At 38.7% G+C, this 26,722-nt stretch overlaps 1 protein-coding gene across 1 annotated transcript; it reads right to left on the reverse strand.

Annotated features, from left to right (window-relative positions):
* Positions 1–6,941: 6,941 nt before the first annotated feature.
* rsu1 (Ras suppressor protein 1) lies at positions 6,942–26,454 on the reverse strand. Its single transcript, XM_054766020.1, has 9 exons — positions 26,262–26,454; positions 26,028–26,139; positions 24,260–24,310; positions 20,208–20,328; positions 16,754–16,872; positions 16,261–16,343; positions 14,639–14,753; positions 11,604–11,736; positions 6,942–7,250 (listed from the first exon to the last, which is right to left on the reverse strand). The coding sequence occupies exons 2-9, from the start codon at positions 26,134–26,136 to the stop codon at positions 7,148–7,150; spliced, it is 834 nt and encodes a 277-aa protein (XP_054621995.1). The 5' UTR covers positions 26,137–26,139; positions 26,262–26,454; the 3' UTR covers positions 6,942–7,147.
* Positions 26,455–26,722: the final 268 nt, after the last annotated feature.

Below are 26,722 nucleotides of genomic sequence, written 5' to 3' on the forward strand. Positions count from 1 at the left end.
AGCTCCATTCAAAGTGTGTATTGTGTAAGATTGCACCCCCTGTATGGTGAATGTGGTTCGGTGTAGCTAGGGTCTATTGCTGGGTAGTTATAGGTAAAATGAGGAAAAGTGCCCCATTCGGCGTGAGTGTTTTAGGTGGTTTGGTGCATCTGTGTTTCATTGTACACGGACACAAATTACACTGGAGAATATCACATTACACAATTCACAATTCCACATGTCCAAAAAGGAGCAGGAAGAAGCAAGCTCATTTATTCCTTCCCTCTCATCCGTTTCACGCCAGTTGCAATATTGTTCAATGTACAACCAACTTTATGATGGTAATAAATTGATAACTGATGAAATAGTTGACACAGACTCTAGTTTTGTTGTTATCAAAACCATTGGTGAAGATATTTTCAATTCATGTTGCACAATGATCTGTAATTCGACTAGGCCTGGTGATTTTAGGATATAGACTGTGCGTTGTATCTGTAAAGTCAATCTATTCTGTTTTGCTTATTTGAATTCAGAAGATCAATATTGAAATCTCCACATACAAAAATTATTTTTTGACTGATATCTGTAAATATTGCTTTGATCCAGCCCTTGAATGTTTCAATACTTTATTTAGGTGTCCTATAATATACAACTGCTCTTTTCTTTACTAATTTCAACAGTTTCTAAAAATGTTATCAATAGCAGAGAACAAGTTCTTTACCACTTTGTAGTTCAGATGTTTATCCACATACAAGTCAAACTTGTCTATAGCGGCCACTAGAGGGAGTCTGCAAAAGTGGCCTCTATAGACAGGTGGCCTCTATAGACAGGTTGGCGTCCAGTTTGAATGTTGACCAGTAGAGGAAAAAAAAGAAGAAAAAAAAAAGGGAAAATAATAATAATAATAATGTTGGGCACTGCGGACTGCGGATAAAGGTTGTACAGCACTACGAGGCTTGTTATTATCATGGTTCATGGTTTTAATCCTGAACATGCATGAGTCAAACAGTGGCACATCACATAGTACAATTCACAATTTTGCATGTCCAAAAAGGAGTAGGAAGAAGCAAAGCTTATTTAATCCTACCCCTCATCAGTTTCACATCAGTTGCAATACATTTATTCACCTCTTGTTCTTCCAAGTGTACTTTGTAGGTCTACATGACAATGTAGTGCAATCATAGCCAAGGTTTTTACTTACTAAAAGGAAGCTAGAGGCTTAATAATAACTGATAGAATATATCCACGACCCACAGAACAAAGCTGTGCTAGTAATGTCTTACGCTTGTTTTTAATATTTTACTTTTTATACGGCAGAGTGTCATTACAGCTTTAGTTCATCAGGAAGTGACAGGAAGTGACGGTGGGCGTCCTGAGCAGGAGAGCTAGGCTCAGTGCCAGGTGTGAGTTTGGAGAGAGTTGGGAAGTGTGTTTAGGTTGGCGTGGATGTAAAGTCCTGCAGTGTTCTCCGCTGTTAATAAAGCCATTAAAGTGCATCGGCGACGTGAGTCTCTCCTTCCCCACAACAAGCGGCATTACAGTATTGATCAGTGCACACCAGGAAATAAACGGTATCATTTCTTACAGGCATTGGCTGGACAGCTATGTAGTGGGGCTTGTTTAACCTTTGCCTTGTGGGCAAGCAGGAAGGAGAGACGATGCTGAGAGATGTGTGTGTGTTCTGAGCTGCTGTCTGGTGGCCGCGTTCAATAAACAAAGTTAGCAGAAGCAACAGGAGAAGTTTCCTTCTTTGCTTCGGAGCTGAATAACACTGACAAGTTAACAGACTAGTAGCAAACGGAAAAGAAGACGGCTTTGTTTGTGTCGAATACAAAAGATGAGGACTTTGATGGATTTGTGGATGAGGATTGATGAAAAATAACGTGAGTACATTCTAAAATACTTCAATTAAGTACAACTGAACTCAGTTTTGCTCCCGCTACCGCATGCATGCTAGCATATGTTTTTTTTTTTTTTTTATTGTAGCGTCGCTGGGAGCACGTCCTGTTCCCAGCCTACTTTGCGGTAACGTTTTGGTGCAAATGCTCTTAAAGTTACATGTTTGACCAGGAAATAGCAAGCTCAAAAGAAGACGGCTTTTCATGTTGAACAACTGACAGTTTGTGTGGATCTTGTGAATGATTGTGACTGAGCTAGGACTCAGTAATTAAAGTCTACACACGACGGCTTCATTGATTGAAAAACAAAACTTTTTCGTGCATGAAGCTTCTACTTGAGTTGGTAATTTGGCCGCTATATGCAGTCAGATATTGACCAAGGGAGACAAAATGGGTGGCCGCTGGCTGTGTTAGACAGGTGACTGCTATACACAGAGTCTATAACATGTAAATTTGCTGGGGGGGATTTTTCAGTGGCTGCTATAGGCAGGTGGCCGCTAAGACAGGTTTGACTGTACATGGCCACTCCTCCTCCACCTTTGTTGTGGCCGCACGGTGGTCTTGTGGTTAGCATGTTGGCCAACACAGAAACAGTCGGGAGATCGGGAAGATTCTCCCTTGGGCATTTCTGTGTGGAGTGCGTGCGTGGGTTTTCTCCGGGTTCCTCCCACATTCCAAAAGGTTAGTTGGAGACTCTAAATTGTCCATAGGTATGAATGTGAGTGTGAATGGTTGTTTGTCTATATGTGCCCTGTGATTGGCTGGCGACCAGACCAGTCCGTTTGTTGCCCAAAGTCAGCTGGGATAGGCTCCAGCATGCCCCCGCGACCCTAATGAGGAGAAGCGGTATAGAAAATGGATGGATGGATGTCACAAGGTCAAATTCCATGCCCTTGTCGGCGTTGATCCAGGTTCCTTAAACTGACTGAAGTATTGTCTGATTTGTTGTAATTTGCATCCATACTTCTGCTGTTGATGTGAATGATTGACAACTTATTGCCTATAAGAAGGTTATTATCGAATTGTTCCTCTGAATAGTAAAAGAAGTCATTTCTGATATGTGAAAAGAACTTTGCATCCGGAGCTATATCGTAGTATGTTATGAATTTGGCAGTTCCTTATCCACATATATTGATCAGCATGTTCATTGCTGTGTAGTTGTGAGCAGAGTGTTTAAATGCACTCCACTCGGGCTGAAAAGCATTTTAAAGCAATAACAAGTTACATTTAGCCACTGCAAGCCAACGGAAGGTGCAAGACACTCCATTCAAAGTGTGTTTTGTGTGGGTTTGCACCTCCTGCATGGTGAATGTGGTTTGGTGGATCTGTGGTGTATATCTTCAAGTGAGAAAAAGTGCCCTATTTGGCGTGAGCATGTTTTAGGTGGTTTGGTGCAGCTGTGGTTCATTGCTGGACAGTTGTGGGGGGCATGCGTAAATGCACTCCATTCGGTCTGAAACGCATTTTAAAGCAATAAAAAGAGTAGGGTTGTCCGATAATATCGGCCACTGATAATTATCGGCCCGGTATTGGCATAAAAATGTGATATCGGCCAACATCGCTATCTGTTTTTTCCCTACATTGTAAGCCGATATAGAGGTTTAAGCCACAACGTCGCAATATTGCTGAATCACAAAGTTTCGCTCACAAGTCTGTGCAAAAGAAGTATCGCTAGCAAGGAGAGTAACAATCGAGTTCACATCAAACTTCCCACATTTTTAGAAATTGCAGGGGGGTTATAATTCCACATACCACAGGCCCATAACCAGATATTTTTGAGGGGGGTGCAAAAATCTGAGTGAACGGACCTTTTGCAAGGGAGCAAAGTGACCGAGCCGGGGGAGGGTGTGGGAGGAAAATTTTGCATTTGGAGCCCGAAAATACAGTTTTCTGATGCATATTTTGGACAGACATAACAACAATGTTATTTCCTCCAAATTACAAGCTTAAGGGCAAAATGACAACATCAAGCTTGCCCTATTTAGATAAGTTCATCAGTTTACTGGGCGATGAGCACGCCATGGCTTCAGTGGTGGATGCTATTTCCACAGGCCTACACAATATGAATCACTACAATGTGTTTCAGCCGTACCTATCGCAAATTCAGCATCATCTTTCTTGGATGTGTCGTGAAAAATATGTCCACCACTTCCTCCAGGTTGATAACCTTTTTGTAGTGAATGTGGAGAAGTGCCAGCGAGGTCAGCCGCTGTTGCGTCACACTGGCCCTCATGTAGGTGTTCAGACGCTTCAAGGTACTGGCACTTCGCTCACATTCACACGATGTACCAACAGGCCAACTGAAGGAGGACCCTGATGTTGGGGAAGTGAACGGGATTGTGTGACGGTCCACAACTTGATGTGGGGGAATGCAGCTCCACAATGCTGTTGCTTGAATGCATCACATCCAGCCAGGTGGATTATGGACTTCTTTTCATGGCAGTGTGTCCTGTAACAACACTTTTACAGAGGAATGACAGGTGAGCGTCGACTTTGGTCACGGGATAATCATGTCTCATTCCTAACAGTTCTGAGCACTTTCTACAGCAATTTGGATTCCATTTTACAAAACAATAAGTGTTTCAATTGGTTGTGATGGTATATTATATTGGTTGGCTAACCCTTTCTAATTCCCCTTAAAATTATTATCTTTACATTTTATAATTTGTCTCACAGGTGCGCTGATATTGATACAATGAAATATTTTGTAATCCAATTTACAATACAGGACAAGTTAACACATTCAGACTTCTTTTGCATGATGTCCCTGAACACATCTCACGTGGCCAACATGGCTGCTGCTGCACAGCGTGCAATACTAAATGAGGCCCAGTAATTAGCATTAGCAAAGTAGCAACAAGTAGAAACAGCATATTGAAAACAACATAGTCACAATGACATAGAATATTACCTGTAACAACAGTTTTACAGAAGAATGACAGGTGAGCGTCGACTCTGGTCACGGGATAATCTACATTGCAAATACAGTAAATGATTCCAAGTTAGTTCAACAAAGAAACTGCATTAAAGTCTATAAAACTTCACTCAAAAGCGCAGACTGGCTCTTTCCAATCAGTGAACACTATCAAATGCACATTACATTGTATATGACAAAATATAAACACACATATAAACGCTCATTCCAAACAGTTAACAACTTCCTGCAGCAATTTTCACATGCCACTATTCACCAGCAACAGGCGCTGTTGCAACACTTCTGCAATCATTTATCACAGCAAATCTACACTCCCTTACAATTGCACACCTTGATAGCAACTTTTTTTTTTCCTTAACCAAGCGGACCTTTGGTCGCCCGCGCGGGGGGGGGGGGGGTTCCTTCGAACTCCCCCAACCCCCCTTGGTTACGGGCCTGTACCATTCATATTCACAATGTCTTTAAAAAGAAAGAGCTAAAATAGTATCAACATAATAGGTAGATAACAACAAACAAGACACTACCAACGAATAATTCTGAATAATCAACAACTATGTGAGACCTAAACATGTAACTTAGCAGCTATTTACAACAGCAGTACAGCAAAGAACACTGGGAAACAGGAAGCACTGTTTACGTGGGCCGCATTGCTGAGCCGTACGTCAACGTCGCTGCCATATTGGATGTGGCAAGGCTGCATTGTAAGTGAATAGAAGTAAAGTACTTCATAAAGCGCCATTCAACAAAGACATTTAAGTTAATGCCTCTCGTTTATACATTCACACAAGCACTAATATACTTGGGAAACAGTTAGGCACCAAAAACAATGTATTTGATCTTCTCAGATGGCTAAGATAAGAACTTTATTGACACTGACTCAGTCAAATAACGCTATCATAACCGAAATATTAGCAAAAACCCAGTTGCGCACAGCCATGTAAACACCATTATCCTTTTGAAAAACCGGAATATGCTCATATTCCGTCTTTTCAAAACCCGAACATTAGCCCTGGGTTACTCCTTTTCTAAAAAACGCTTATCGGGATATCTTGATCCATAGTCAAATTAATTTGTGTTCTGCGCATGTTCTATTCAAAAGTAATGTTGCGTCTTGGGCAGGAAGTACTTGTAAACATAACAACAAGCAAAACCCTTCACTTTTGGAGTGAATGTTTCTCCAGCATTGGATTGATGAACCCCTTCTTTCAAACTGAAGCAGTAGTTGATCATTAAAGAAAAAAGAGTAGTTTGACCACCCTGTGCTAGATAGTCCATTCAAAATGTGTTTGGTGGAGCTTCAAATACCCTGTTTTATGCGGTTTGGTGCGGTTGTGGTTCATTGCTTCCACACACATGCCTGACTGTTATGATGACAAACCGCAGTCCAGTGGAGCTCCCAAATTCCCCGAGACATTTTCTGACAGTTTATGCAGAAAATGTTTGGTTATGCAAACCAATTGTTACAACAGCTGTCAAGGTGGCTGGTCTCAAAATGATCTTGGAGGTGAAGATGCTATCTGTGGAGGTCCTGGACATGGCAAGTGGTCTGCATTTGTGAGGCCAGTTCTCTGCCTCAGCCTTTGGAGACGTGTTATGGTCGAGAAATGAACATTCTAGTCAGCATGCCAATTGCACACTCCCCCAGCACTGCCATCATTGTCCTGTGATACAACTGCACCATTTTGGAATGGCCTTTTATTGTGGCCAGCCTAAGGCACTAAGTGCAATCGTGACAGTTGTACCTGGCATTTTGTTATGCCACAGCTGTGAGGTGGATGGACTAGAAAGGAGAAAAGGAGAAGTGCTCACTATCACAGATTTAGAGAAATATGCCTTTGTGTACATCGAAAAAGTGTTACAGCTTTTGGCATATTTTACCAATACTGGGATAATATCCTAAACTCTGATTGTTTTGCTCACAAAAACAGGCCATATGAAATTTTCATACCATTTTATCTCTAACAACTACAATGATGGGGTTAAAAGCAGACAATCAATATTGTAATCTATTGTATTGCATTTTCATAACATTTTTGCACAAGAGTAAACAAAGAGTATGGACAAAAAATATTCCATGATGATACCAAGATGGACAGTGGAAGTGTTTATTCTATTGCCAAGAGTATAAAAAAAAAAAAAAAAAAAAAAAAAAAAAAAAAATCCATTGATATGCGGTAATTCTCAGAAAAACGTACAGAACACATGCTCAGCGCAAATAAAAGCATACAAGCAAGAGATTGTATTATTTTGGTTTGTGACTACACGTGACATCGGGCAAGATGTGACATACATTTCATTTCATACAAATGGTTTGGAAATCAACATTTCTATTTCTTCATTTGTTTTTTGCCGATAGTGGTTTGCGGCTGATCTTCTTACTTTTGTCGTTGCTCTTCTTTGGAGGTTCCGGGTTGGCCTGCATGTGCCTGCCATAGAGACTGAGGAAAGAAAAAGAAAGGAAAAAGAAAAATATTGAATAACGGCTATAAGTTACTGTCTGTTTCATGGAGTGAAATAAGATCCACAAGCAAAATGTGATTACTTATTATTACTTGGTGTTGAGAACCCCCTAAAAATTCTGAGATCCTTGCTTGGCAACTTCAAGTTTAAGCTCCTTCTACAGATGAATTTCATGGTTTGATCTCCTTTGATATTAAATGAAAATAGCCAAGAGCTACACATTTTTGTAATGTTTATTTTCATACCTTATTTCAACCCAAACAAACTGACTAGGCTTGCTTTTCCAGAACATTAACAAGATATTGGTATCCACAAATCACATTTTGTATTAAAACAGCAGAAAATGTTCATCTTGTATTTCTGTATGCATTACTTTCTAGTGCAGGGCTTTTCATCCTTATTGCTGGGTTTCACGTGACGTCACATCTGGTTGCTATCGGCCCTGCCTCGAAGAGGTGGGGGACAAATTTCTAACTAGATGTCAAAATGCCACATACATGCGCTGCATACATGCGGAAAGCGTTAAAATGTGTATTTCAAAAAACATATAAAAAAACATTTAAAAAAAAGGTTGAGGAAACAACTAAAAAAAGTAGCAAAGCCACTTTCCTCAGCGTTTGTAACCCAACCCTGTCGCTCTCGTTGAGTATGAACACGCTCCAGCATGCAGTGACCAACAACAAGCTAAATTTATATTAAAATCAAAGTCAAAAATCAAATCAAACTGCCCAATTACTGAATAAACAGCCAAGATTACAAAGGCCTCATCAGTACAATTACATAATTACACTATAACTAGCCTAGCTCGCCAAGAAAACAGTCCTTCTACACTGGAAAACAACAAATCAAGTAACTATAACACACTGGAAGAATCTTTCAACTGATCAACTTTCAATAGAAAATGTCACCATCAATTAATCACAGCACACCCCCGTTTCCACATTTATTGATATACTGATCTCAATTCCACAGATTAAGCAGAATTATTATTTTCTCTTTTCAATTCGTTTTATTTATTTGTCTGTTTTCCTCTCTGCTTCCTCTTCACTACTGTACTGCTATTACCACTCTGCACGCACACACACTCTCTGTCTGTTGGTTGTGACAAGTATGCCCATACTATAACCCTCCCCTCACTTGTCTATTATTGTTGTAAATACTTACTTTCTGTTAGATTTTTTTTTTTTCCACAGCCCTGCATCCACCTTGGCTTGCCTCCCTGGCTCTGCTGTCCATGATGCCTCAAAGTCAGACAGGTGAGGTGTCCCTGACCACTCTCCACTCCCCATAAACTTTCACTGCTGTTCGATCGTCCTCGTTTTCAACTATTTTGTCTTCATGCATCACCCCAATTGGAGCAAATCATTTCAAGGACATGTGCCGTACTTCCTCTCTGTCTTTCAACCATCTTGTAAAGACACTCTTAGGCTTCTTAAAGTCCTCCTTCCTCCTCTAAACAGTTTGTCATTAGGAGCTCACTTAAGGCCTAAATGCTTTGTGGATAACTTTTATCTTAAAAGGGACAATTATTAGAAAAACGTTAGGCGCACCAAGTTTGTATCCTGCAACACATGCCACATAAAATAGCTTGCAGCGCTAGCACGTTAAATAGGTTTAATTCAATACGCCATTTGAAGAACACTTGATGGAGTAAAGTGAGCAGCTAACATAGTCATCACTCACCCGTATGTGCGTGGCAGTCAGGAGGCTAAGCAAATAACCTGAAAAATAACTGATTTTGTCTACATGAAGGTTTTATTGTTCCTTTATTCAGATCACATAGCCAATAGCAGCCAGGAATTCTGGGTCCCATGAAAAAAAAAAGAAGCTTTCTCTTTTTGAACGTGGTCGGGTTGTCGAGCTGCGTCAACAAGGCCTCTCGCAGCGTGCCGTTGCTGCTGACGTTGGGTGCAGTAAATCAGTCATTCTACATTTTTTTGAAAGATCCTGAGTATTTTGGAACAAAAAAATGAAGTGGTAGACCCCAAAAAAAATCACACCTGCGTTGACCCGGAGGATCCGATTGGCTGTCCATCAAGACACAGGGCGTCTTCCACCCAAATGAAGGCCCTTACTGGTGCCAACTGCAGTGCAATAACCATCAGACGGCATCTGCGGGAAAAGGCTTTTAAAAACATAAAACTAATTCAAAGGCTTCGTCTCCTTCAACGCCACAAAACTGCCCGTTTAGACTTTGCCAGGGAGCATCAAACATGGGACACTGAAAGGTGGAAAAAAGTTTTATTCTCAGATGAGAAAAAATGTAATCTTGACGGTCCAGATGGCTTCCAACGTTACTGGCATGACAAGGAGATCCCACCTGAGATGTTTTCTACCCGGCACAGTGGAGGGGGTCCATCATGATCTGGGGTGCTTTTTCATTCAGTTCTACTTACATGCAGATGTTGCAGCGTGCATCCCTCATGACTGAGGGCCCTCGTCTGTGTGGTAACAGCTGGGTTTTTCAACAGGACAACGCTGCAGTTCACAATGCTCGCTTGACCAAGGACTTCTTCAGGGAGAAGAACATCACTCTTTTGGACCATCCTGCATGTTCCCCTCATTTAAATCCCATATTTGGGGATGGATGGCAAGGGAAGTTTATGAAAATGGCCATCAGTTCCAGACAGTTGATGCCCTTCGTGAAGCCATCTTCACCACTTGGAGCAATGTTCCCACTAGCCTCCTGGAAACACTCCCATCAAGCACCAAACCAATTTTTGAAGTGATTAACAAGAACGGTGGAGCTTCTCATTACTGAGTCCTACTGAGAACATTTTTTGTTCTAGTTTAGAGAGTTTTTTGTTATTTCTTGAGCAATTGTCTTAAACTTTTGATTAGCTGATATAAACCTTGGCACACACATCAGCGAGGACCTCACCTGGTCTCACAACACCCAACAAATTATGAAGAAGTCCCAAAGGAGACTGTACTTCCTGAGAAGACTGAGGAAATTTGTCATGTCCACCAAACTCCTTAGTGTCTTCTACAGATGCACTATGGAAAGTGTCCTTACCGCCTCCATCACTGTTTGGTACGGTAACTGTACAACACGTGATAGGAAGGCACTCCAGCGGGTGATCAAGACCTCACAGAACATTGTTGGGGCAGCCCTCCCCTCCCTGCAAGACATTTATAAATCTAGTCCTATGCAGAACACACAACCTCATCAAGGACAGCACACATCCACAACACTCATTATTCACACTCCTACCGTCAGGCAGACGCTACAGGAGTTTGAAGTCCAGGACCACAAGACTGGCGAACAGCTTTTACCCACAGGTCATCAGGCTTCTCAACGAAGCACTCACACACGCCACACGCAACACACGCACACACTCATAGCACTTTTATTTATTTACTTATTTATTTATTCATTTATTTGTATTAACGTCTCTTCTGTTGTTGTTGCTTAATTTATTGGTATATATGTTTATGTGTTTATGTTTCTTATGTTCTTATTCTTTCATTTGTTTTCTTTCTTTTCTTGGGAGAATGAACAGAATAAGAATTTCATTACATAGTATAACTGCCTGTTTTACTGCGCATATGACAATAAAACTCTGGAATCTTGAATAAACAGCCTATTTCAGTTTAATTGTTGTTTTCAATAAATTACTTTTTCAAAATTCTTTTTGTCTCACTCCCCCTTCTTGTTTTTGCATATTGTAGCTCAACGTAAAACCTAATTAAGATCCAAATGTGCAAAATGCTAATTCTAGCAATTTTTCAACTGATTTTGATCAGGAGTGTACACTAAGTCCCCAACTAACAAACACAATTGGTTCCAGATGACCGTTCTTAAGTCGCATTGTTCTTAAGTAGGGGAAAAGGTAATATCACCAATGATATAGGTACTACATGTACGTGTATACATATACAGTATATGCGTATGTGTGTAAATATGAGTTTGGATGTAGTAGTAATATTAAACGAGGATAATTAATGAAAAAGCAATAATAAAAATGATATAATAATACGTAATGATAAATGTTATTTACCTTTGAAGAGGAGTGGTCGAGCATACGTCGTTGTGGTGGAGGAGGAGATATTGGAATCGAGGTAAAACTGCCCAAATTATCGTGATATTGATTTGAGGTCATATCACCCAGTTCTGTTGGGAACCCCATTTTTATTTTGTAATAATTTATTTTTGGGGGGCCAGTGGCTCATCAAAAATATGATTACGTATGATTTACATTTATAAATTACAGTTAATAAAGTTATTTACAGTTAATCAGTATTGGCTGATCTGACTCGTGGGGGACAAGGGTTAGAGTAAAACATGATTTTTCACATGACTGTATATGTGTGAGTGTGATAGTACATACTACTTGTAGGTCTCGGAGCGAACATATTCAAACACATGGGAGACTCCGAGTTGGAACTGATCTGCAATGGGAGTGACCCAGGGATTGTTCTCTGCTTTGAAGACCTGCTTTGGTCCAGTCAGATCCAGATTACCTAAAGATGAATACAGAAAGCATATACGGTTTAATTTTTGCATAAGTTATTCTGTTCACTTCGTCTCAGTTATATTTCATATACTTTTTTCAGACACATAAGTCATGGCCCAAAATTTCAGCATGCCAAAAATGCCAACGTTGACTCCTGACAGACATGCAGATGTACAGTAAATTCTCTAAGCTTCACATATTGCTAGGTAGCCTTTCACCAAGTTCAAAACACCCCTCTGATGCCATATCGTTGCTAAGATATGATTCATTTTATTCAGGGTTACCAGTGTTACCTTGAAATGATTTTCCAGGACATTTTCAGACGCTACAGAGACAAATTATTGTGTCATAAGTGAATAGATTCCCCTGTCCCTCTCATTGTCATTGTTCTTTTCTACAGTTGTACCTTGTATACACCCAGAATATTTGTATATTACTTGGATGTTTTGATGCACAGTCTATGGCAATAATTTATCTATGAAAAATAATTAGAACAAATGTATCATAGAATAGGGTGACCGCATTTTGATGACCTAAGTCTCTTGGTTCTCTGTTTTCATCTATGAGGGTGACCTTCATGTGTAAAGTGTCAACTGTTTTTGTGATTTGGTGCTATATACTGTAAATACATATATACTGTATATATATATATCAATATAAATAAAAAGACTCAGAAGAGATACTCAGAAGAGATACTCAAATTATACTTACGTACTCAAAGATACCTTATAAATTTTAAGTATTTAAAGTAGGCCTATTTTTATGTAGTATTATTATGTGTGTGTTTGGCATTTTCAGTATTTTTTGCATTTGTTGTGTATCCTGCATCATTTTTAATTCAAAGCTGTAAAAGCACATGCAATGAGAAACCGTTGCATGTGCTTTATGCTATTTGTGTATTTTTGTTTTTGGATAAATTTGGCGTTTGGACGTTGCTAAGCTTTTCATCGTAAAATACTAAGTGAAACGTGGCCCAAAAAGATGACCTGTTAACTGTAATTAGAGATATGCTGCATCACTGAGTGCGCAGCGTAACCTACACACCCAGTAGATCATGGGTTCCCAAAGTGGGGTATGCATACCCTCATGTGTACGCCAATTGCCATGGGGTACGTGAATGAAAATGAAAAACAATTAGCATTTAACAATCAAAATTACGAGTGCACCTGAGCATCACAGTGCAAAGTGCACAGTTAGATCAGAAAGAAGGAATGAAGTTGTCATTGCCCTGTGAGAGTTTTATCAACAAATAAGTTTGATGATTATGTTGTGCATTAAGAGTGTTTAATCTTGAAGATTTCATTTATGTTGGTGTTCCCATCCCCGCATTGTGAAAACCTGTCATTGTATGTGCGTGTTAGGATGAGACAGTGGGGATTCGCCCCGCAAATGAGGCTTTATCGCTGGTTCTATATATTTTTGTACCAAAGTACAAAAATACATTGAACCAGCGATAAAGCCTATTTTGTGCTTTATCATGTTAGTAAACTTTCCCTTTCAATTTGGTATCAAATTAATATGCAGACTTAAATCATAGCGATTGAGGACAAAAGTAAAGTTTCAAAGTTCAACGCATTCAAATGGAAGGATCCCAAAATCCATCAATAATAAAAGATATAGGACGAATATTTCATATACTTCAATATTAGTGCTCATGCTTTTCTCAAAATTGGCCATGCTATATGATATTTTTTTTAACCAGAATTGCTTACTATAAAACTAATTAATCATGTTCAATATTTCAAGTTAATGATGATAAAAAAAAGGTTTATGTTTTTTAAGTGTGCAAGAGTAGGGGGTACATGGCTTCAAGTCAAATGTCTAAAGGGGGACACCAGTGCAAAAAGTTTGGGAACCACGAGATCCTCTGCTTGACACTCAACACAGGACAAAGGCCTGTGGCTGCGTGAGAGGAAAAAACTAACAATAGCCACACTTTTCAACTCGTCGTAGGCCTGTCACGATAACCGATAAATCGATTAATGAAATGATTAAAAAAAAAAAAAGAAGTCGATTTTTTGCTGGCCTCGATAAATTGACATGTGCATGCATGCGTCTTTGTTTTCCTCGTCTCTCCATTTTATTTTCATTGAGTATTTTCATTGAGTTGAGTTGTCTTTTGTTTAATGTATTATTATGTTGTTTAATTTACAATGTTAAATACCCTTGAGAAATTAGTTTATTGCTTTTGATACCCGTATATGCTCATTATTATGCCCTATAATGAATAAAAAAAAAATAAATAATATTGATTGTTGACAATAATATTTTTTTTTACAATTGCGTCCAGCAAAATTTGCTATCATGACAGGCCTATAGAGTCGCTGGTTTTATCTGTAAAAGCTAAGGTTTACCAGTGTCTGAAAAGTCGATAAATCTAGCAAGTCATACAGTATAACTTCGCTATTTTCGTTTTGCCTGGGTAATTACCTGATTGAAATGATAAATTACAGATGTACTTTAATGCTTCTGAGATCTCTTTAATAATTGTTTTATTGATTCTGTTCCAGATGATGTTTTGGATTTACATTTGTGCACAATATCAATTTTTTCTTCTTCGGTCGCATCAGTGAGGTACATCGCTCTGGGATTCCTGTCTGTGGTATCATTCCAGTCTTGACCAGGAATTGGGGCTCTTTTCTTCCACATTTTGGTACAAATTTTGTGAACAAAATAGTTATTGAAGCCTCTACTTTATCCATATTCATGAAGTCACATTGTCTCTTGTCGTTACACTGAAGTGCATATGAGGGTTATATGACGAATGGGAACAGGACGTTTCTTAATTCCATTGATCAATCAACCACATTCAATGTCATCCATTTTTATCAACCAAGTTTTTAGAAGTATTGAATATATTATATTGAAAATATTGAACCTCATAGGTCTGCTTAGAGTCTGGTCAGTACCAAGTTCAGGGGGCAGGACTGTCAGTCTATTGCCCTGGATGTGAAGCTCCTTAAGTTGTACCAATTCCCCAATCTCCTTTGGCAACGAGATGAGATCATTGTCCCGAAGGCTCAACTGGATAAGAAACAAAATGAGAAATCATTTCATTTTAGATTTGAACTCGATTTGATGCAGTTTCTATCTGGGGGTGGTCCGTGGGAGTTAGTGGGTGTCTGTCCGAAAACCAGTAAGTATCTGGTATGACCATCATTTGCTTCAAATGTTGGATACACTGATCCAGAGCATCCCAAAAATGCCGGAAGCCGGAGTACCCCAAGAACATACAAACTCCACACAGAGATGCCCGAATGGAGATACAAATCCAGATCTTGAATGCACAGAGATACTATTACGAGAGCATGAGTCCCATTGTTGTGTCATTCATCCATAAGCATCACCTCATATTGCAGCATGATAATACACGGACCCATGTTGCAAGGATCTGCACACAATTCCTGGAAGCTGAAAACATCCCAGTACTTGCATGGCCCGCATTTGCACCCGACATGTCACCCACTGAGCATGTTTGGGATGCTCCGGTATTTGAGGCAAATGATCATCATAAGACACTGACTGGATTTTGGCCCCTCCGTACCACTCCCAATACAGTTAAACTGCATAAATACTAAGGCATTATTAATATATCAATATTACTATTATTTATAAAGATTTTATGGTTCCCTTTTTCAGATCATATAGCCAATAGTAGGGGTGCAGCCAGGAATTCTGGCCCCCATGTTGGGCCTCAGCCTTTTCATTTTTTTAATAATTACCCATCCATTTGGCCCCAGGGGTCCTTGGAATTGTCCCAAATCCCCCCCATACCAATAGCACTAAATAATAAATATTTAAAAAATTATAAATAAATTATTTACAGTTAATCCATATGATAGGTATAGGATGATTAAAACGTGACAATATTTCTCGTTTTGTGAAAAACAGTTATTGACAGTATAAGCAATATTCCACCTGGTGGTGGAAACAAAAGGTTGCAGGCAGCACTTGGGACTAGTCTCAAATACAGTGGAATGGAAATGGCTCGGACTGCATCTGTTGAACTCTGTTAAAAACAATCAAGCCACTTTTTTTGTCATATGTCAATCTTTTCTCAGGAATTTTTAGGTGAAATTAAGAAATTCATTAATACAGATCAACAAAGATCTTTTTTTTTCATATCTCTTGTCAGCATTAATCACATTTACAGTAAAACGTCCAACATGTTGAATTATTAAATAGATGAAGCGATTAATTACTATTACTATTTGTATTTATTACATTTATTTACAGGTTGTATATATTGCGGTCAGGGCATTTCTATTGTTTTTCAGATTTTTTGTCTGTATTTGTAATTTGTTAAATATGTAAATTGTGTGACACGTTATCTTACAAATTAAAGACAATGGTAAACACAATGCCATTCAATTTCTTTTGACCCGCCGATAGAGTGAATGGCATATCAAATCACGCCTTATTATGACCAGCACTGATCACCTTTTTGTAAAGTAGAAACGTAAGAACTAAGCAATTTGTTTTTTCTTTCTGTCCATGTCAGTTTCTCAGTAGTGATGTGCCAAAAACTTACTATTTGCAGCTTTGTCAGCTTCCCGATGTCAGCTGGCAGAACTTCAAAGTCATTGTCACTCAGATACAGAGCACGAAGTGTTGCTGCAAAACAAGAGTGTGTCAATGAAACACCGGCCTACACCGCAAAAAAACTCTGAAGCTCATCTTATACTCCAAAATACAGACCCAAACACTTCCAAAATTACTTTTACATGTCAGGTTATATGTGTTTTTGCAAATTCTGCAAAATTTGACTGATTTCTACTGATTTCTACTGTTGAAAATTTCTACTGTTGACTGGAAATGTAAAAATGTGTGATGACCACTCGTCAGCCAAAAGCCATGTGAAAAACAAAAGAAAAACATTGTGCTTGCTAAAAACATGTTGGCCGATATCACGTTTTTATGCCAGTTTCGACCCAATAATTTTTTCAAAGTGTTCCTCTAATTTTTTTGAGCAGTGTATATATACATGTGTGTGTGTGTGTGTGTATGTGTGGGTATATACTCACTAAGGTAGAAGAAATTTCCAGGCAGGGAGTTTTGGTTCATATTATTGTAGGTAAGGTCCAAAACTTCCAGCGCTGGCAAAGAACCAAAGCCTCTGGGCAAGTTGCAAAGGCGGTTCATTCTGTGCAGAAATCAATATCCAAAAATCAGCCAGTGTTTTAACACAGACAGCAAACAACCCAAGCACAAATAAACTCTTAAATAACTTTTCTACTCCTGAACCGCTACACACAAAGGGTGAAAATTTGGCAAAACATGAAACCTTACTACACTCCTGTCTTGCTGCGTCCAACCTCAGCAGCAATAGTGTGCTGGGAGAGGCCTTGCTTATGCAGCTTAACAATCCGACAGAGTTCAAAAAGAGAAAGCTTTTTTGCCTTTGTCATCATGAGATCATGACAGTGTGAATACCTGATAGAAAATGACATTAAATCCACATTTTTGCCAAGATTTTGGCTTTTTAAAGGCTGTGGTCTCCAAATGATTTACTACATTTTTTTGTCTCACTCCCATTTCCTCTTTTTGCATTTTGAAGCTCTACATAGAACCTCCTTGGGACTTTTGCCCATCATCCACAATCCTTAAGAGAAACACGAGGACACGTCTTTCCCTTTTCTGTGCATTCTAAAAGAGACAAAAACAGTTAGCATGAGGGAGCTAACAATGCATGCCATGGGACACACCTACAGTATTTCCACTACAAAGCCCTATAATAAACTTCCAAAAACATTTTACCGTTTTATATACATGCTGTGACCATGCGCTAACAGGTACATTCATGACAACATGCAGAACTTACAGTATTTTGCCGTATTTTCAACATGACCGGAACTTCTTTCCTGGCCGCATTGATTTCACATCTAGTGCTACTTTCATCAACAACAGCAGTGTGTCAAGCGCGTGTACAAAAGAGGATCCAGAACCTTATCTTTATGAGCGTGACTTGGTGGTGTAAATGTGGAGCTTGTCAAGCCATGCCAAGAGAAATGGCCTGTGGCATCGATGGAAAGGCTTCGAGTGAATGGCGAGGAAAACATTGCTCCAAGAGACTGCATCACAACAAACAAAGAATTGTTAGCACAAACAAACCCTGCAGTGATAGAAACTTTTTTTCCACCTTCCCAAAATAAACTGGAAGAGACGCCCCAGACCAGCTGGACCAGACAGACAACTGTCCATCGAGTAAGTCACCGTGATTGTGTTACATGCAGCACATACTGTAGCACATGATATCCCAACATGTGGCTATTTGTCTATTCGTAGTTGTACATATACACTGTACTTGTTCTTGTTTCCTGTTCAGTACAGATTGGTGTCCTATCACATTGTTTTGAACAGCGCTCGACAGTGGCGTGAGGTGCTGCACAAATAGTTGTTTGTGTTAGCTGCCACAATAACAATGTTGCTGTGGCTTGGTTTATATACAGGTTAGTTATGTAAATAAAACATTATTGGTGTTTTTGGAAGGTTTTTTTTAGGGCTTTATAGTTGAAATAGGTGTGTCCCATTACTTGCATTGTTAGCACCCACATGTTTTTCTCTTGTGGATGTGGATTGTGGATGATGGACAAAACTCCAAAAAAGTGCAGGAGTGTATTGAGCTTGTGCTATTATTTTTCGGAGAAATACTTAAACCCCAAAATTGGACCTCGTAAGTCAAGTCGACTTGATATTTTGATATTTGACTTGATTATTTTTACCACAAAATGTAGTACACACGTTTAGGGACTGACATGCAAGTATGCAAAATTTGAGCAAGACTGGTTGAAAAACATGCCACCATTAAGGAAAACAACTTACACTTAGGAAGTAATTGCCCAGAAGTTATTGACCATTTGTCTAATACAAGGTGCTCACACTTTTCAGCCTGTGAGCTACTTTTACCCAAAGATCTACTTCCTACTATAAATATAGAAACTATATTTTACTTTTATATTTTATAGCTACATAGGGCTCATTAGACACCACTGGACATGCTAGTCCAGTTAGCATTTGCTATGAAACATTACCAATATACAAGAAATTAAAATGATTATGCAAAGGACAATGCAGCCAAATGCAACATATTAAAAAGGTTTCAGAAAGGGGCACATTTTCCAATTCATCATGAAATAATAATTTAAGAAACGGAAGAGTAGAAAAACACGCATTTCTATCGTGGCGTTCATGACGCGAAGCAAAGCCGTCAAACAATTGACTTTTTTTCTACATAACTACCTACAAGTTAACGGATACCTTTTGTTATATACACACAGGCATCTTACTGAGTTAGTTTATCCATAATCGGAATAATAAAGTTGCATCTCTGTGTGTAGTTTGAGACATGATGTTCAGCTTTGCCGCGGGGGAGCAAGAGCGAATCAGCTTAATGTCAGCTGATGGATGTCATGTGACAGATACAAAGTGACGTTTATGCAATCGACCCAAACTACCTTTGCGATCAACCTGGTCCAATGGTGATAAAACACTGAGGATATTAGTATTACCTGTACATGTATGCTAGCATGTCTTCCAAAGCATTTTCAGCGCAACCCATGTAATGTGAACACATTTTACCATGTGTGTGTACTTTTTTTTCCCCAACGGGGCCCAAAAAATTCCACTGATATACTACTGTTATTATATTATATATCATTTCATCTCATATTACGCACATATCCAATTATTCACAGTCATTCAAATCTAAAGCAGTGATTATCTACTGGTATGTTGTGACCCATTTTCAGTGGGTTGCCAGTCTGGCCAAAAATTAAAAATGGTACGACGTCTGTGAATGCACCTCACGTCACCATGAGATGCATGTCATGTTTATGGGCAAGCTTGAGCAGGAGGGGAAGGACTTTGAGCGTGAACTTAACGTGCCGTCCATCCGACACACTGCTAGATCGCATTTATATCTGCTGGGGATGAGCACGCTACAAAGAGACAAGCGTCTCACAGCTCCAGCTCACTTTGTGTTAGATGGGGGAAATCCGCCCATAATGAACACTGGCAGTTTTGTGCCCAGTTAGATTTATTGACCAGGGTGGTCTACAGAAGAACTTGACCTCCTATTATTGTTAAACTTACTTGCTGGGTTAACCTGAAAAACAGTTACATTTGCATATATAAAATCGTTGGGAATTGTACTTTTTATTTTCTTAAAGATTTTTCACCCCTCATCCAGGTCCAAGTCCAGATGGTTTCATTCAACTCCTCGGAAATAACATGTACTGAAAACCTTTACACACACTTTTTGTTCAAATAATATTTGAATTTGTGGATGTTAGAAGCATGTAAAAAATGTATCGCCCTCTGGGCAGGCACGTAATTGTGGAAAACAGGCCTGAAAATATAAGCGATTTAAGTTAAAGTTTTAGATGAAAAATTTCCGCAATTTGGGTCGCCACTTGTCACTAAGAGACCAGCTAAACCAGTTGAGAATGTTAAAGTGTGGTTTTTGGCAATGTGGTATACCCAAGATTAAGGTGCTTCAGCTTCTGAAGACTGCTAATTTGAGTTGGCAGTTCTTCAATCTGGTTGTTGAACATGTTAAGGACCTCCAGATTTTTCAGCTCTGAGATATTAGCAGGCACCACTAGAAAAGAAAAACAGGTGAGAAAACATGAATAAATGTTATCAGTTACACAGACATGCAATTCTTTATGTTCAAAACAGCTGCTGAATGTAGTCCATCTGAATCCATTATCAATGAAACAAACTCAATTCATATTTTTGCAGAATTTAACAATGTTACAATCACAACTGCAGCAAATTCAGCTGTTGTTTCCTGCAAAATAGTGCCACATATCCTTTTATCTATCTATATATACACTCCTGATCAAAATCTTAATACCAGCTGAAAAATTGCTAGTATTTGCATTTCGCACATTTGGATCTTAATGAGGTTTTAAGTTGAGCTACAATATGCAAAAACAAGAAGGGGGAGTGAGACAAAAAGGATTTTGAAAAAGTAATTTACGGGAAACAACAATTAAACTGAAATAGGCTGTTAATCAGCTGATCAAAAGTTTAAGACCACAGGCTTTAAAAGTCAAAATCTGCTCCAAATTTTCGTTTTGGCTAAAGTTAAGAAGCTTTCTCTTTTTGAATGTGGTCAGATTGTCGAGCTGCATAAGCAAGGCCTCTCGCAGCGTACCATTGCTGCTGAGGTTGAGTGCAGTAAATCAGTCATTCAAAATTTTTTTTGAAAGATCCTGAGCATTATGGAACAAAAAAGTCAGACCCAAAAAAAATCACACCTGCGCCGAGCCGGAAGATCCGATTGGTTGACCATCAAGACACAGGGTGGTCTTCGACCCACATTAAGGCCCTTACATCAGTCGGCATCTGCGGGAAAAGGGTTTAAAAAACAAAAGAGGAATTCAAAAACCTCGTCTCCTTCAACGCCACAAAACTGCCCGTTTAGACTTTGCCAGGGAGCATCAAACATGGGACATTGAAAGGTGGAAAAAATGTATTCTCTGATGAGAAAAAATGCAATCTTGATGGTCCAGATGGCTTCCGACGTTATGGCATGACAAGGAGATCCAACCTGAGATGTTTTCTACCCGGCACAGTGGAGGGGGTCCATCATATTCTGGGGTGCTTTTTCATTCAGTGGAACACTGGAGCTTCAGGTGGTGCAGGGTCGTCAAACGGCAGGATGGTGGAGCTACTCATTACTGAGTCCTACAGAGAACATTTTTTTTCTGGTTTGGAGAGTTTTTTGTTATTTTTTGAGCAATGGTCTTCAACTTTTGATCAGCTGATAAACAGCCTATTTCAGTTTAATTGTTGTTTTCAATAAATTACTTTTTCAAAGGGCTCTGTCTCACTCCCCCTTCTTGTTTTTGCATATTGTAGCTCTACTTAAAAACTCATTAAGCTCCTGTCAAATGCTTAAACATTTTAGTGAGATTAATCACAGTTTTTAATGATTAATCACCATTAGCAACTATGTCTGAAATATGTCCATTTTTACTGTATTTAATTAACAGAAAGATAAATGACAGGACAGGATTATATATATTTGTATGTATTAGCAGCTCCAAATGAACTGAATATGTCAATCATGGGAAAAGATACCACCCAAATCTATTTGTCTCGTCTCTTTAATAGTAGCAGAACATTTGAATCGCTCTTTAAATTGTGTTATTATGAGCAATGAGGGGTTGCGTTGCATTTTAATTTACATTTTCCAGCATACTTAAATGTAGCAAATCGAACATCCGAATTAAGAGTGAATATCCACTTCATGTTTTTCTTTAGCTTCCTGTTTATTTACGCAGACGTGCATTATAAATCTGTTTTTGTGATGTTCGGAGTGTCCCTGAATGCATCTCACGTTCTTGTAATGACAATGAGGAAATAGTCACAAAATGAACACAAAATGCAGTTTTTAAATGAAACTTTTTATTATTAAGGGAGAAAAGAATCCAAACCTACATGGCCCTGTGTGGAAAAAGTGATTGCCCCCTAAACCTAATAACTGGTTGGGCCACCCTTAGCAGCAACAACTGCAATCAAGCATTTGTGATAACTTGCAATGAGTCTCTTACAGCGTTGTGGAGGAATTTTGGCCCACTCATCTTGTTGTATTGTTTTGGAGGGTAATGTTTTTATATTGATTTACCAATTGCAATCTTTATACAGTATTTAAGCCTTTTAGGAATGGTGCAGGAAATGTAAACCCCAAAACTGTAACCTATTTTCATTGACACACACTAATGAGGATGCCTGTTTTGCAGCAACACTTCATGCTCTGCATCTGACTGACAATGACTTTGAAGTCCTGCCAGCTGACATCGGGAAGCTGACAAAGCTGCAAATAGGAAGTTTTTGGCACATCACTACTGAGAAAGAAGGACAGAAAGAAAAAACTAATTGCTTACTTCATTTTTTCCTAATTTACAAAAAGATGATCAGAGCTGGTCCGTACTAAGGTGAGATTTTATATGCCAGTCAGTGGGTCAAAAGAAATTGAATGGCATTGTTTATAATTTGTAAGATAACCTGTCACCCAATTTACATATTTAACAAATTACAAATAAATACAAAAAATCTGAAATACAATAGAAATGCCTTTTCCCCAATGTCAACAACCTGTAAATAAATGTAATAAATACAAATAGGAATATTCTACGGAAATTGCTTCATCTACTGTATTTAAGAACTCAACATGTTGGACATTTAAGGCAATTTTCCTGCCTTTAAATGTGATTGGGGCTGTCAAGAGATAAAAAAACTTTAATTATTTATGATCTTTAATTAATTGATCTAATGAATTTCTTAATTTCGCCTATAAAAAAAATCCAGAGAAAAGCCCTCATTTTGAGATATTTTCATTTAAAATGTTTACATTATTGTGGCAGATCAAAAGATTGATATGTAACAAAAAGGGGCTTGATAGTAATTTATTGTTTTTAACAGACTTTAACAGATGCACTTTTCCACACAGGGCCATCCATGATTTGTTTTCTCCCTTAATAATAAAACGTTTCATTTAAACACATTTTGTGTTCAGTCGTGTTGTCATTGACTCATATTTTAAATTTGAAACGTGAAATCAGGAAGGTGGCAAATGCTATTTCACACCACTTGTAAATATCTATATGATGGGTTTTTAAAGTAAACACATTAATAAGGTGTCACGGACAGCTCCTTTAACTGCACTATTTTTTATGTGGAATTAACGTGCGCACGTCCTGTTTGAGACTCGGCCCACACCGTAGTTTGTAGAAACGCAGTGGTGGATGTGAAGCCACATATTGAAGAGAAACGGACAGAGAAAAGGGTATTTTGAATGGTAAGTTTCGCTTCAAAGCTCTGGCTGATGGCTGTCGCAACAACACCAAAGTTATTTGTATCTACTGTCATCCTGAGTTGAATTGTCACCAAGTACGGACGTCGACTACCAGACACAAGGAGGAGTCATATTTTTTTTAATTGTCATTTATACAACGCTATCTTGGTATACGAGTGTCCCAACTTACGATGTTCAATCCGCGGTTTTGCGAGGGACGACTGTACTGGATTTTCACCAAAGGACGTGAACTTTTACGATGTAGCCAGGAAGATAAAATCACAAAATAAACTCTCTTTCAGCTTCCTGAGCTCTTACTGGAGCTCATTATGAACAAAATGAACAAAAGTGACCATATGCCTGACTGACAGGGCCTGAGAAATGAGGCACAACATATCATTTCTTAGGTTTTCCCCCATTCATTTGGTGGGTACCTAATCTATTTGCTTACTGTGTTCTATTTTGTAAATTGTGTCGCCATGGTTACACAGAATGTTACAAAACAGCAGAATGAGATCAAATATAAAGTACAATGACATATGAGATCGGCAGCATTGCAATGCAATAGCAGGCTCTATTGTTGTATTGCAATCTGCTATTCCATAGCAAGCAGCCCCATAAAAGCAGGAAAAACAACACTGACAACAAAATAAAGGAAAACAACATTGCAAGAACAACAGAAAACAAAAAAACAATCAAATAACAAACATTTTAGGTGGCTTACCGGTGAGCTTGTTGTGGCTGAGGACCAATTGAGTAATGTTGGACAAGGTGACTGAAGAGACAACGAAACAAAAAATGTAATTGAAAACATTACAAACACATTCAAAAAATGTTTTGCATTACTGACAGTGTTTCTTTTACAAAGCATACATTAAGGAATTAATTACAATAGCAAGGCAAGCCTCCCTGCTGTGGACTCCTGTCCTTTTATAGAACCTCCTGTTATAGGTTTCTTACAGATTTAACATTTCAAAATTCCTTTTCCCAGACTAAGCTCCAACAATTAATTTAACTGATGATTAATCGATTATCCAATTAAATGACAAATATTTTCCTATCCGATTCATTGTTTTTTGATTTAAAAGTGTAAATATCCTCTAATCTCAGCCTGAATATTTGTTTTATTTCCTCAGTCATCCATGAAAGCAGAACTATTATCTTAGTATCAGGGCTGTCCTACTTAGTCAGTCAGTGTTTGTCCCGCTACTCATTGAGCATGAACTGATGAAGGCTGCTTGGATGAGAGGCGAAACATCCTCTTTTTAGCACACTATTACTTTACTACTACGACTATAAGAGTTGTACCCCATCTATTATGGATATGTGTCATTCCCACAGGAGATGGATGGGCCAACTCAAGTCAAGCCAGTGACAGTAACCCTAATTACTATATTATTACATAATACACTAATTTGCTTTGTCACCTATAAGAGGGGTCCCCAACCACCAGGCCGCAGCCCAGTACCGGCCCGTGGGTGGGACTGAACTGGTCCGCGGGGGAAAAAAGCACTTAAAAAAACTACTTCAACTTTTATGTAAATGCACATAAATTTTGGAAAAATAACCATTACTTTATTTAAAAAATAATACAGTTTGAAATCCCAACATTTTTGCATGTTTTTTTGTGAGCTCATCCCACTTTGTTGGATGGTCCTTGAACGCACCATGTAACTTTCTCTCACACAGCACAGATAAAGACTACCATACTGTATTTGGCCCCTTTTTCTTTCACCTCATATTTGGTCCCAAATGCTGATACTATGTGGGAATGCATAACGGTAAGATTTGATGACCTTATTGAGGGCTAATGTGCATATTTGCTTTGTTTGGTGCACAACTTCTCTGAAAAACAAAGTCCAGGCTCATACTGGTGGATGGTGGGTCTGTATTCATTTAGTGCTTTTAATTTGATGTTGGTCCTGTCTTTAGTTTTTTACACAATACATAATAAATCAATTACATTGCTATAATGTACGTGTGGGAATGCTTCTGTAAAGACTGCCTTTCCCCCAATAATTATATCATCATCATGCAGTCAGGTCAAATGTCTGAAGGGTTACGGGACTGTGAAGAGTTTGGGACCCACTGCACACTATTATGTAAACAGTGGATAATTTGCACAATATCACGGTCATTAGCCTTAAAGCTACAACAGCTTGTTCTAAAAGCACTTTTAAAATAATCTAATTCCAGCATCAAGACTTGATTGTGGGAAACACATTTGAAATAAACTATTGAGGGATGTGTTGACTTATTTCAAAGTGTTGAAAAATAGTCTAGTATGGGACCGTAACTGTACTCCAACCAAAACCAAGGATGATTTGAGATTATTTCAGAATTACTAAAGTTTGCCTAAAATGACAATACGTTCCTGATGTATTTTTGTCACTTTTTCTCAAATGCAGGGGCGTGTTCAGTACTGTACAATGTTCTGAGGCATACACTTAAACGGAAGAGTTTGGGAAGTAAATTAACTCATGCATTCTTACACAATCCTGGTATATCCAACATGTTCGAAATGCCTCTGTCGCACATTTCCACTTCTGGAAGGTTCTTCTCCCGAGTCTCATCTACAATTTTCTTCATTGACTTCGACATTTTCTGAGGGCAAAGTGAGAAAATATGTTAAAACTCACATATACGCCGTAGCTCATGTGAAAGCAACGCCAACCACAATTTCTTACAAAGTAAAAATGTGAAAGTATAGTTATTACGACTCTTACCTTATTAAAGGGAGTGAAAAATGATGGCTTCAAGATCGGGTTGCGCCTGTCTTGTATATAAAACCAAACATACCATAAAAGGATATAGCGTTCAATACACCGGAAGTGAGTTTTTTTTAATTCTTCTTCTACCTTGGAGTTTAGCGGTATAACTGCCACCTGCTGGTGCCAGTGATCATCTGCGCTTCTACTGTATGTTGTCAGTTATTGTTAGTGCGTTCCCAGATGGGAAAATCTGAACTGTAGTAACAGAAGCTCAAAGCTATTGTATTTTCAAATAAATCATTGTACCAGAACAAATAATAAATGGACTACATATGTGTATGTTTTTGTTCTCGCTCTACAAATGTGTTTGCTCAGCCCGAGCAAGTAATGTCAGTCAGCAGATCGATGCAGCGTGTCAGTAAACACTGGAGGTCTGTGTCAATTGCAACGACTGGATTGGTTGGTTTAAAATAAAT

This window comes from Dunckerocampus dactyliophorus, chromosome 21 (genome assembly GCF_027744805.1).
Source record: "Dunckerocampus dactyliophorus isolate RoL2022-P2 chromosome 21, RoL_Ddac_1.1, whole genome shotgun sequence".
NCBI classification, from domain to species: Eukaryota; Metazoa; Chordata; class Actinopteri; order Syngnathiformes; family Syngnathidae; genus Dunckerocampus; species Dunckerocampus dactyliophorus.